This window comes from Zootoca vivipara, chromosome 14 (assembly GCF_963506605.1).
Source record: "Zootoca vivipara chromosome 14, rZooViv1.1, whole genome shotgun sequence".
NCBI lineage: Eukaryota > Metazoa > Chordata > Lepidosauria > Squamata > Lacertidae > Zootoca > Zootoca vivipara.
In genome coordinates this window covers 31643320-31656003 of record NC_083289.1, presented here as the reverse complement: position 1 = coordinate 31656003, position 12684 = coordinate 31643320, and the positions used below count along the sequence as shown (strand labels likewise).

The 12684-nt window shown below is 45.7% G+C and overlaps 1 protein-coding gene across 3 annotated transcripts in view; it reads left to right on the top strand.

The window, feature by feature from the left end:
• LMF1 (lipase maturation factor 1) overlaps positions 1 to 12684 on the top strand; it is a 118553-nt gene that overhangs the window by 62017 nt on the left and 43852 nt on the right. For all 3 annotated transcript variants that reach the window (XR_009558543.1, XM_060282627.1, XM_060282626.1), the window contains one exon: positions 8028 to 8195. Coding sequence is in view for 2 of the 3 variants with exons in the window: in XM_060282627.1 (XP_060138610.1) it covers positions 8028 to 8195 (168 nt within the window). In the remaining variant the exon portion in view is untranslated. The remainder of the gene's footprint in view (positions 1 to 8027; positions 8196 to 12684) is intronic.

Below are 12684 nucleotides of genomic sequence, written 5' to 3'. Positions count from 1 at the left end.
GATAGGGTTGCTTCTACTTAGAAATTTTTTGCCCCAATGCATTCCTATGGGATTCGACTTACAATTTTTTTTGACTTACAAATGTGTGTTCGGAACGCATTAAATTCGTAAGTAGAGGTACCACTGTATTTCCTCATTCTTGCTAAGATGGAAACAGTGAAAGTATGGCTGAATGAAATAAATCTCCCAATTGCTTATTGTTTGGGGGCAAGGGAGGAGAGCATTTTCTTCCCCCGCACATGCCGTCCACTTGGCCAGGTCCAGGGAGAAAAGTCCACGAGGCTCTTAGCTGGGTTGTATCCCAAAGTCTTACCAAGTGTCAGGGCAGGACCCAAGGCCATGGCAGGGCCGTAGCTCAGTGGCAGAGCACCTGCTTTGCATGCAGAAGGTGCCAGGTTCGATCCCTGGCATCTCCAGGTAGGGCTGGGAAAGACTCCCATATCAAAATCTAGAGAGTCACTGCAAGTCAGGGCAGTGCTGACCTGGATGGGCCAAAGGTCTGACTCAGTGTAAAGCATCTTCTTCTGTTCCTAAGGCCAGTTTCATACTGTTGGCTAATTGCACATCCCCTGCCCCTGTTCTCTTCTGTGCCTGGAAAGGTATCGGAGATATGGACTCTGCCATTGTCCAAAGCAACTAATTCAGATTATTTGTTTATTTCATCAAAGCAATATCCTGTTTGATTGTTAAAAGCTCTAGCAACTTCAATGCAGTTTACAAAAAGAATAAAACAATGAAATTATTAGTTAAAACCTTCAACAAGCAGTGCTACATGTGGCAAATACAGGATGTAAGGAGCCTGAGTTAAATATCTGGTTAAATTCTGCTCCTATTAGACTTGGTGGTCCAGGTCCTGATTGTGGGCTTCCCAGAAGACAACAAGGTGCTGGACTCGATGGGCCACTGTGGCTCCAAGCCAGCAGGTTCTTCTGCTGTTCTTCTGTCACTGGCCAGAGGGTGCTGGATTTGAATGGTCTAACAAGGTTCTTTTCTTGTCATTGGAGGATACAGGGGGGTAAGGTTACTATGCCCGGCGCCCCTTCCATTGCTATCCCTCGGTCTGCTCCCTCACTTCTGCAAGGACTTCAGCATGGATCAGACATGTGACCTGGGCTGTGTTAGCTAACACAGGGTCGACGGGGTGGGTGAAGGACCTGGAATGCAGAGCTATAATGTCCCTTTTCCCACCCACGGCTGCTGCTGCCAACTCTTAAATATTTTGCAGGGATTCTGAACAAATAAATATCCTGAATGGAGCCATGGTTTTCTGATGTAATTTTAGCTTCTGCATTTCCCCAGGAATGCTCAGAATAAATAGGTAATATTTGCAAAGCAGCCTCCTCTGTTTCTGTTCAGAGTGGGGCTCTTTTATGGTGCTGTAGCCATGTCACTAAATTGGGGTTTGGGGGCGGTGTGGAGCACATTGGAACAGGGGAAGCAGCCTTATTCTGAGTCAGAGCATTGGTCCACCTACCTCAGTATTGTCTACCCTGACTGGCAGCTGCTCTCCAGGGTTCCAGACAGGGAGTCTCTCCCAGCCCTACCTTGAGATGCCATCAAGCATTGAACCTGGAACCTTCTGTATGCTAGGCAGAGATGCTCTGCTGCAGAGCCCTGGCCCTTCCCAAGGAAATCGCTGTTGGCCAAGCAATCCAGAGATGGGTCAGAAATTCAGTTTGCATTTTCAGGCAAACCTGCCTAATTCACGCATCCCAAAAACAATCTGCCAACTAAGACACAGCTGTCTTTTGAAATCTGCACGCATACAAACGTTGCAATGCAATTCTGTAGCCCCAAATATGCCTGCAAAAATGTGTACAGTGGTGCCTCGCTTAACAAACGCCCCGTAAGACAAAATTTTCGCTTAAAGAAAGGATTTTTCTAGCGGAGGTTGCCTCGCTAGACAAATTCGTTTTACGAAAAATTCGTCTAGCGAATCACGGTTTCCCATAGGAATGCATTGAAATTCAATTAATGCGTTCCTATGGGCAAAAAAAAATTCAAAAAAAATTCAATGCATTCCTATGGGATTCGCTAGACAAATTTTTCGTTATAAGAATAGACCCGTGGAACGAATTAAATTCGTCTAGCGAGGCACCACTGTATTTTGTAAGGGTACATGTATCAGTGATGGTAGTATTTCATCAGGCAAGACTAGATACAAAACTCTCTATATTATGAGAAACAGATACTAAAATGCTGACAAGTTTTCATGAGAACTTTTTTTAAAAGGGAAAAAAGACCGATGTGCTTAAATGAGAGAATGGGCTCTTCCACACACCCACTTGTCCCATGCCTAGAAAACACAGGTCCGGGGGGGGGGGGTTTCTGATTGCCCCACTTCTTTCTCTGGGAAAACCCGCTCTTTGCCGCTGAAAACATGATTGACGTTTGCTTCGAGTGGGTTTTCACGGAGAGAAAGCACCAGGGAAAGCAGGAGTGTGGACAAGCCCAAAGACGGAGAGAAACAGAAGCTGTGACAGATTCAGCCATTCCTGGGGGACACTAGCCAGCTCCCATTAAGCGCTTCCAAATCTCATTAAGAGTTCGGCACAAGAGGTTCACCTTCCACTGAAATCAGCAGGCCACTCGATCACGATCAAATGGTCGCCCTCCTCTTCCCCAGTCACATTTGCTGCTCAATATAAAATGTGTCATAGCACAGAAAAGGGGATCTGTCCCTCGTTTTAAAATGAAGAGCTTTGTAGAAACAAGGCTGAGGGAATGGGTTAAAAATGAACCAGCAAAATCCACTCCTCTCCCCGCCCTGCTTCCCAAGCCTTGCCTTCTATACTGGGGATATACATATATATATATATAATCTGCTGTACATCTGAAGTTTATTTCAGTCCTTGGGGAAAGTGGCGCGGCGCTACGTCTCTAGTAAATTGCCGGCGTTTTACGGTCGCGCAGGCACCCGAGCCAAACAGACATTGCCTTGGCTCGTTCGCCCGTCTCAGGGTGGGCAGTCTGGCATGTTTTCCTCCGAACTGAAGAGTGTCATTGATGGGTTTTTTTTTGGGGGGGGGGAGTTTCAGTGCAGCCAAAGCTTGTAAGGTAACTTTTAAAAATTACGAATTAAAGCTCTCTAGGGATGTAATTATTTTGATGTTTCGTTACGGAAGAACCGCCCCGCCCCTCCTCCTTGCAACCTAAAATTTAGATCCTTGTGTGCTTTCATCCAGGGAGTGGAGTTTCACATTTTTTAACTTTTATGGGACATACTTAAATAAGTATGCAAAATAAATATTGCAAGGGGGGTGTCCAAAAAAAAGTGGGTTGAAAGGGAGATATATTTAGCCTTTGCTACTGTATGTACTTGCTGCCCTTAAGAGGCTTGCACCCAGGTGTGTGCACTGCAAATCAGGCTTGAGTGTGTGCATTGTTGTATCTACACACACCTGAAAACAAAACAACACCACAAACTGGCTAGTCAATATAAAAGCAAATTTACTGGAATAATAGCTATTCTAGCTGTTATTCCAGTAAATTTGCTTTTATATTGACTAGCCAGTTTGTGGTGTTGTTGTTTTGTTTTGTTGTACTATTATTATTGTCACCACATTTGATACTTTGTGTATATAATCTACACACACCTGAGCATGAGGGCATATCAATTCACGGCAAACGAACCTGCTGTGTGAATCTGTTAACATGTCAGAAGCTGCACAGGTAGCTTGGTAAAACCTAGGCACTCTCCTAAGAAGTTAAGGGCACTATTGCCCTAAGCTCGACCAACCAAATACGGACAATGCCGTGCTCTGTGGTGTTCTTTTCTTGCAGAACTGATGCACATACGCCAGCCTTGAAAATCATCCCACAACACTTGCTAGTCTAGCAAAACCCTCCCTTAGCCTGAGTGCCCACCCTTATACCTGCATCCTATGCTTTGAATCACCTCCGTGGCCAACGGGAGCCCAGCTGCCTTTTGGTTATCAAGAGCCTCCCTGCCTGATCACCTGAAGAACCATAGAATTGTAGAGCTGGAAGGGATCCCAAGAGTCATCTAGTCCAACCCCCTGCAACGGAACGTGCATTTCAAGCGCCTAATACTTTGTCCTGCATGGACGAGAGAAGGTGCTCCACCCCCCACCCCACCCGGTTTGGAAGGAAAATATATTTCCTCCCATCTTGGAATCGCGGCATAGAGCTTCTGCCCAGACTCGCTAACTCGGACTAACTCAAACCAGCTCCCGTCCGAGGGAGGGCCTCTGGAAACCTATAGGTTCTCTGACCCCGGATGCAGGAATCCCCTGACCTCCTGCCCCCTTGGTGTAGGGGCTTGGCAAAGCACCATGACCCCGTGGCTTGCTCCATCCTGCCCCAGCGTCAGCGGAAGGAAGGATGCGGTATTCTGTCCCGAGGGAATTCCAGCCGGCTCGAAAGCATATAAAGCAACAGTATGATTAATTCCAGCTTTGCTAATAAGGACTTGCATTAGTTACAGTGTTTGGCAGCCGGGAAGATCCTTCGTAATCATATTCCCCCTCGTGGTGTTTGTAATTTGTGTGTGTGTATGTGTATGTGTATTTTTGACTATTGTTGTTATTGATGTTTTAGCTGCAAACAATTTAAAGATGTGTTGCGTCTCCTTCAATTATCGTCGGCTTTCCAGGCCATCTCTGCGTGGCTGTCAGGGATTCTTTAAAAAACAAAAACACTGGGGATGAATAGTGCCTGTGTTAGATACGCTAAGATGAGTCCCTCTCAACTTCTTCTTCTTGTTGTTTGTTTGCTTTTAATTGCTCCGTTCTTTTTTTTCCAGCGCTGCGTGATTCATGTTTGAGTTCTTGGTTTGAGGCCAGATGACATATCTTGTCATGTTTACTTCCAGTATCTGAAAGCAAACATCCCCTGCAAACCCCTGCACTCACTTGCTCACGGAGAGCAGGACCCACCTGGGACCATGACCTCAAAGATATGTGTGTGTTTGTATTGGGTGCCGTCATGGGGTTGTGTCTTGTATTAATCCTTCTCAGAGTAGACCCACTGGAATTAATTTGCATGGCTAAATTAGGGCTATTAATTTCAACAGGCCTACCCTGAGTAAAGCTTAGTCAGAGACGGATCTTTATTTGTTGCCTAGAACCATAGAATTGTAGAGTTGGAAGGGACTCTGAGGGTCATCTAGTTCAGGGGGAGGCAACCTAAGGCCTGGGGGCCAGATGCAGCCCAATCGCCTTCTCAATCTGGCCCGCGGATGGTCCGGGAATCAGCATGGTTTACATGAGTAGAATGTGTCCTTTTATTTAAAATGCATCTGTGGGTTATTTGTGGGGCATAGGAATTCGTTCATTATTTTTTTCTGAAATATTGTCCGGCCCCCCACATGGTCTAAGGCAGTGGTCCTCAACCTTGGGCCTCCAGATGTTTTTGGCCTACAACTCCCATGATCCCTAGCTAGTAGGACCAGTGGTCAGGGATGATGGGAATTGTAGTCTCAAAACATCTGGAGGCCCAAGGTTGAGGACCACTGGTCTAAGGGACGGTGAACCGGCCCACGGCTTGAAAAGGTTGCTGACCCCTGATCTAGTTCAACCCCCACTGCAGTGCAAAAATATGCAGCTGTCCCATCCAGGGATTGAATCTGCAACCTTAACGTTTAGCCTGGCTGGCATCCCTTTCGTTCACTCAGCAGCCTCAAATGTCTCCCCAGAAATGGTAACCTACATGCTCCTATTTTGACTTCTGACCTCCTGAAGTGGCTCCCCTTCATACCACTGGGGGGGGGGCTTTATTGTATATTTTAGCGATGGGTCGCCCTCCTCTTCCCCAGTCACATTTGCTGCTCAATATAAAATGTGTCATAGCACAGAAAAGGGGATCTGTCCCTCGTTTTAAAATGAAGAGCTTTGTAGAAACAAGGCTGAGGGAATGGGTTAAAAATGAACCAGCAAAATCCACTCCTCTCCCCGCCCTGCTTCCCAAGCCTTGCCTTCTATACTGGGGATATACATATATATATATATATAATCTGCTGTACATCTGAAGTTTATTTCAGTCCTTGGGGAAAGTGGCGCGGCGCTACGTCTCTAGTAAATTGTCGGCGTTTTACGGTCTCGCAGGCACCCGAGCCAAACAGACATCGCCTTGGCTCGTTCGCCCGTCTCAGGGTGGGCAGAGTCTAGCATGTTTTCCTCCGAATTGAAGAGTGTCATTGATGGGGTTTGGGGGGGGGGGAGTTTCAGTGCAGCCAAAGCTTGTAAGGTAACTTTTAAAAATTACGAATTAAAGCTCTCTAGGGACGTAATTATTTTGATGTTTCGTTACGGAAGAACCGCCCCCCCGCCCCTCCTCCTTGCAACCTAAAATTTAGATCCTTGTGTGCTTTCATCCAGGCAGTGGAGTTTCACATTTTTTTAAACTTTTATGGGACATACTTAAATAAGTATGCAAAATAAATATTGCAAGGGGGTGTCCAAAAAAAAAAAGTGGGTTGAAAGGGAGATATATTTAGCCTTTGCTACTGTATGTACTTGCTGTTCTTAAGAGGCTTGCACCCAGGTGTGTGCACTGCAAATCAGGCTTGAGTGTGTGCATTGTTGTATCTACACACACCTGAAAACAAAACAACGCCACAAACTGGCTAGTCAATATAAAAGCAAATTTACTGGAATAATAGCTATTCTAGCTGTTATTCCAGTAAATTTGCTTTTATATTGACTAGCCAGTTTGTGGTGTTGTTGTTTTGTTTTGTTGTACTATTATTATTGTCACCACATTTGATACTTTGTGTATATAATCTACACACACCTGAGCATGAGGGCATATCAATTCACGGCAAACGAACCTGCTGTGTGAATCTGTTAACATGTCAGAAGCTGCACAGGTAGCTTGGTAAAACCTAGGCACTCTCCTAAGAAGTTAAGGGCACTATTGCCCTAAGCTCGACCAACCAAATACGGACAATGCCTTGCTCTGTGGTGTTCTTTTCTTGCAGAACTGATGCACATGCGCCAGCCAAGAAAATCATCCCACAACACTTGCTAGTCTAGCAAAACCCTCCCTTGGCCTGAGTGCCCACCCTTATACCTGCGTCCTATGCTTTGAATCACCTCCGTGGCCAACGGGAGCCCAGCTGCCTTTTGGTTATCAAGAGCCTCCCTGCCTGATCACCTGAAGAACCATAGAATTGTAGAGCTGGAAGGGATCCCAAGAGTCATCTAGTCCAACCCCCTGCAACGGAACGTGCATTTCAAGCGCCTAATACGTTGTCCTGCATGGACGAGAGAAGGTGCTCCACCCCTGGCCCCCCCCCCAGTTTGGAAGGAAAAAACCACTTCCGTGCCTTTGCCGGAGGTGGAGTTGTGGGCAGCCCGATGAGCCCATTGTGCGGGGGCTGCAGTGTCAGCCCCTGCGCAATGGAAGCTCCCGCCTGCGTCACCCACGCCCCTGTCCAATAGGGATGGGGGGGCGGGGCCGCAGCGTTTAAACCCCACCGCGCTGCCGGAGCTCATTCATACCACTGGGGGGGGGGCTTTATTGTATATTTTAGCGATGGGTGTCCTTAACGTGTTGCTGGAATTGTTTCATTGAGTATTTTCATTGCACATGGATATTTTATAACAAATTTTATTCTTACAAACTGCTTAGAAGCAGCATGTTAGTGGTAGTCAAATTCTATAATTATAACACTAAGTAGAATTATATTGCTGCTGCTGTTGTTAAATTTATTACCAATCCTTCTCTATCAAGTCCCAAGGGAGCTTACAGCAATTAAAAGAGAAAGAAAGAAGAACTAAAAGCAGCTAAAACAGATCAATTAAAAAAATCTATGAATGAGTTAATAAATAATAGCAATGATAATTTAAATTGTGTACTAACTGATATAAATTAGCAACTAATAATGATGTGGCTCTCTCCCTCATTTCTGGTGCACTTCTCTGAGGAAAAGGGGTCTAGGTGCGTTGCAGCAGGAGAGATGTGCTAACTGACTAATCGGGAGAGAAGTGGCGCGAGTGTCCGGTTCTGGGGGCGATCGTCTCCCCGACTGACGTCTGTCTGTGTTCCTTTTCTGCCTCTTTCAGACCCAGCCTGTGCCCAACCCCATCTCCTACTATATGCATCGTTTGCCATGGTGGTTCCACCAGTTCGAGACACTCTTCAACCACTTCATTGAGCTGGCTGTGCCGTTCCTCATCTTCCTCGGGCGACGCCTGTGCCTCGTTCACGGCATCCTGCAGATCCTCTTCCAGGTGAGACTGGATTGTTGGCCTGAAAGTGAATGTTTATTGCGGGGGGGGGGGGGAGCATTGCCCTTGTTCCTGCCAGACCCTTCCTTTTAAAACAACAACAACAACAACAATACCCCAAATGTCTAGAACAACAGTAATCGAATTCTGCCTTCTGCGACTCTTTACCAGGCCCACATAATATTTATTTTTTTATTCTGTATTATACAGCCTATACTGATATTATACAAAAGTAACAACCCCTCAGTCTAATAGCAGTAATAAAGAACAACAGACTGAACTAATCAAATTAAATCAAATTAAATCCAATTGTCTCAGATAATGCTCAATCCCTAGGCTTGCTCCCTTCTAAGAAGCAGATTCCAAGACCCGAAAATGGATAGATGTAGAATCAGAGAATTGTAGAGTTAGGGGGACCCCAAGGGTCATTTATTCCAACTCCCTGCAATGCAGATGGACCGGTAGGAGCCTGTTCTGTGCCAGCTTCTGCAATGCTTACTTATAGGCCTGTTCTGTTTAGTTTGGATTTTCCACAAGAGAGCATGAAAAATCTTGTCTCAATTGTATGACTTTTGTGTATGTTTTTAATGCATCAAAATAACAGCACTGCTTTGCAAGATCTAGAGAAGTGCATAAAGACTGCTGATAGTTGTATTTTGATGGACGAGCAATTTTGGGGACATTGGATCTGGTCTTCAACAGAAAGTGAACCAGTTATATTACTCCTCCGCCCCTAGATCTGAGCTGTGCAGACTTGAGCTGCCATTTCCTGAATTCTCATAACTTAAATCCTTATTTTTTAAAGTGTATTTAAAGCTACATCCTTAATGAAATGTTAGCTTTCTGCTTCCGTTTATGACTCACACGACTTCTGTGTCGCCTCTGAGCTGTGCAGTACCAACGAAGGCTTTTATGGTAGTACACATGCCGTATAAATGGGAGAGCAGCTTGTTATAAACTCTGCGGGCAAACCGTAAAAATGCTGGCTGAGTTTTTTAAAGGCTGACATGCGAGCAAGGAAGAAACGTATCACTCTGGCTGGGTAGAGTGCCATATCTGGCCAATTTACCCCTCCTTTTGGGAAAAGCCACGGCTCAATGACAGAGCATCTGCTTTGCATGCAAAAGGTCCCAGGTTCAATTCCCCAGCATCGGAAGGTAGGGATGGGAGAAGACTCTGGTCTAAACCGCAGGAAGGCCTCTGCCAGTCAGTGTACACAAAATGGAGCTAGACGAACCAATGGTCTGACTTAAGTATATGGAAACTTCCCATGTTGCTAGTTAAACTACGTTTTTATTCAAAACCATGAGGGCCAGAATCTTAGCTCAGTGGTGAAAAATCTGCTTTGCATGCAGAAGGTCGCAAGTTCAATCCTCAGCATCTCCAAGTAGGGCTGGCAAAAGAGACTCCCTGTCCAAGAGTGCCACTGCCCATCTGTGTAGACAGCACTGAGATAGATCAAGCAATGATCTGACTCAGCATAAGGCAGCTTCCTATGTTGAGCTGCGGGTTGCACTTTCCCAAGCCGCAATACGTTCTGCTGTGTTAAGTGTCAGGATTCTCCCTCGCCTCCATACCTGAGAGTGGCGTTGGTGATGGTGTGTAGGATCGTCAACGGGGATGTCACTTTGCGGAATAACGAACTCTCATCTGTCGTGCTTAGATGATATCAGTTACAAGGAAGTAACAGCAGCGTTGATATTCAAAACAGATGGGAGGGAGACCTGGAAACACATCAGCCATTCATACTTCAGCTGTTTTTGTCAGTGTTCTTCTAGGAGAATTGGTTACCCTAAACGACCCTTGGTTCATTTGGTCCAGTACTATTTACTGCAACCTCCCCGACGTGGATCTTTGGCCAACACCACCATTTTGGACTACAACTCCCATCAGCCCCAGCCATAGGAGGAGGAGGCTGGTGGAAGTTGTAGTCTAAAACACCCAGAGGACATCGGCTTGGGGAAAGCTGACCTATTGTGACTGGCAAAGACTTTCCAAGGTGACAGAGACACTTTGATAGCTCTGTTGCCTTCTGATCCCTTGAAACAAAGGTTCCAAGACTGGAGCTAGAGCCTTTCTCCTGCAGCCCAAAGATGTCCTCTATATTTTCCATCAACAAAATAAGCGCAACAAATCCCTTAAGCTGCGATGCAACAATTTCTTTGCCGCATCAGGGTGGAGGGAATTTCACAAGTGCTAACCAAGTAGCCAGTGCGTCCCAGAAAAGGAAATTATGTACAATAACCGACTCATAATGACCTATTGTTAAATACATTCTTCTTATTGCCCTTTAATTGACATTTTATGGACAGTTTGCAATTACTGACTGACTTGCTTTCCCAAAGGAGTCTAAGCAAGGAGAACAAATCCCAGCATAATAGGCCACTCTTTTGCTGTTAAAGGATTTTGAAACACACACACACACACACACACACACCTGTTTATTTAATATTTACTGTTCTTTCCCTCATTCAAAATGACTTTTATTGACAATACTCCTGCTCTGCAAAGGAAGCAATAAAGTTTAATGTCGATATCCCACTTAAATGTGCTTTTCAAGATTTTAATTGACATTACATGCAAGGTTTTATTAGACATTTTTATAATTGTTATTGGAGTCATGGTGGCTAGGCTCTGTTAACTACGTTTCTCTAGATTAACCACCAGGCCCAGAGAAAATTAGCTGTGTCTGAGCTCCTGTTTTCCCCTCTCCAAAATTAAAGGAGGGGAAGGTTGGGGTGGGGGGAGAGTTCTCACTGCTACAAGATTTGTTGTGTGAAACGAGTTTAAGGGGAACTTACCCAACCCTCTGCTTGCCGTCTTCCTTCTGCAGTCTGCCTCCCAACCCTTTCCCCCCACCAGAAGCAAGCATGAATTTGGAACCCCCTATTCCCTGCCAAATTGCTAGTTCAAGAAAACAGAACTGTGGTGACTCAGATTTGCTGAGAGTCACGTTAGGAAGATACATATCTTTGTGATTCATAAACACGAGGAAGAACTTTCTGACAAGTAAGAGCTATTCGACAGTGAGAGGGACTCCCTCAAAAGGTGATGGCCTCTCCTTCCTTGGAGGTTTTTAAGCAGAGGTTGAGTGGCCATCTGTCTTGGATGGTTTAGCTGAGATCCTGCAATGCAGGGGAGTTGCAATAGATCCCATCCAACTCTACAATTCTATGATTCTTTGTCCAATCCATTTGAACTCTTTGAGGAAGGATTGTTGTTTCAGGCTTTCAGTGATATGATCCTCCTATGGTTCATGGTGTCAGGAATGGGACTTGCTGGGCAGGGATCCCGTTGGTTGCATTTTATAGTCCACCTTTCCTTCAAGGAGCTTGAGGTGCTGACATACATAGTTCTCCCCCAGATCAAAACACCTGTCAACATTTTGTGTTTCTGGATAGGCTTGCCTGAACAAAAATGTTTTCAGCAGGTGCTGAAAAGAGCACAGTAAAGGTGCCCACCTGGTGTCAATAGGCAGGGAGTTCCAAAGTGCAGGTGCTGCCACACCAAAATATCTGTTTCTTACAACTGTGGGACAAGTATTACTGTATATGGCACCTGTAACTGTGCCAGTTCCACACATTGAGGTGGTTTGAGTGGCCATATATGGGTTAAGGCTTGCATGGCCAAACTTGGCCCTCCAGCTATTTTGGGACTACAGTTCTCATCATCCCTGACCACTGGTCCTGTTAGCTAGGGATGATGGGAGTTGTAGTCCCAAAACAGCTGGAGGGCCAAGTTTGGCCATGCCTGGGTTAAAGTGATCTCTCACCTTGAATTTGGCCTTGTGGCAAATCATCAAATGGGGCAGATCTCTGGGCAGAGGACTTACGTGCTGCCAGAGACTCACTCTTGTCAGCACCAATGCTGGAGCATCCTGCATGAACTGCAGCTTCAAGCACAAGGGAAGCCCCACACATAGTGCATTGTCTTGAATTAGTCATTGCTTCCTTTTAACGATCAAGGTATTATCTAGCACAGATGAGGACAAAAAGGAGAAAGGGCATGCTCCAGCCAAGCCGCTCAGCCCCTTCCCTCGGCCCTGGCAAATGGTTCATGATCCAGTAGCACAACTGCCTCTTCCGCTGGCCAGGGGCCAGGTGCAGCTGCCAGAAGTGGCTGGCATGCTGGTCTGGCTTCAGCCAACTGCTTCTCACATATTCCTGCAGTGCTGACAGCTCAGGGGAAGGTGGAGGGAAGAGAAGATTATTTTTTTCAAAAAAAGAACCACCACTTTACTTACTGGATTTTAGTGCTAACTTTCTAAATAGGTAGGAAAGCGATCTTTTAACATTTGCAGCTTGAGGGGCGGGGAGACAGCTTTTGCCAGCTGGTTGCAACGAGGAGATTCCAAAAGAGTTGTCCTGTGAGCCTGTTGGAGTAAAAACTATCAAGAAAAATTGTGGCAGATTCAACTTGTATGGGCATGTCAGCTCCAGTGCCTCGCTAGCCTTTTCAGTCTTTAAATGCCAGTGAGGACCTTTGGTTGCTT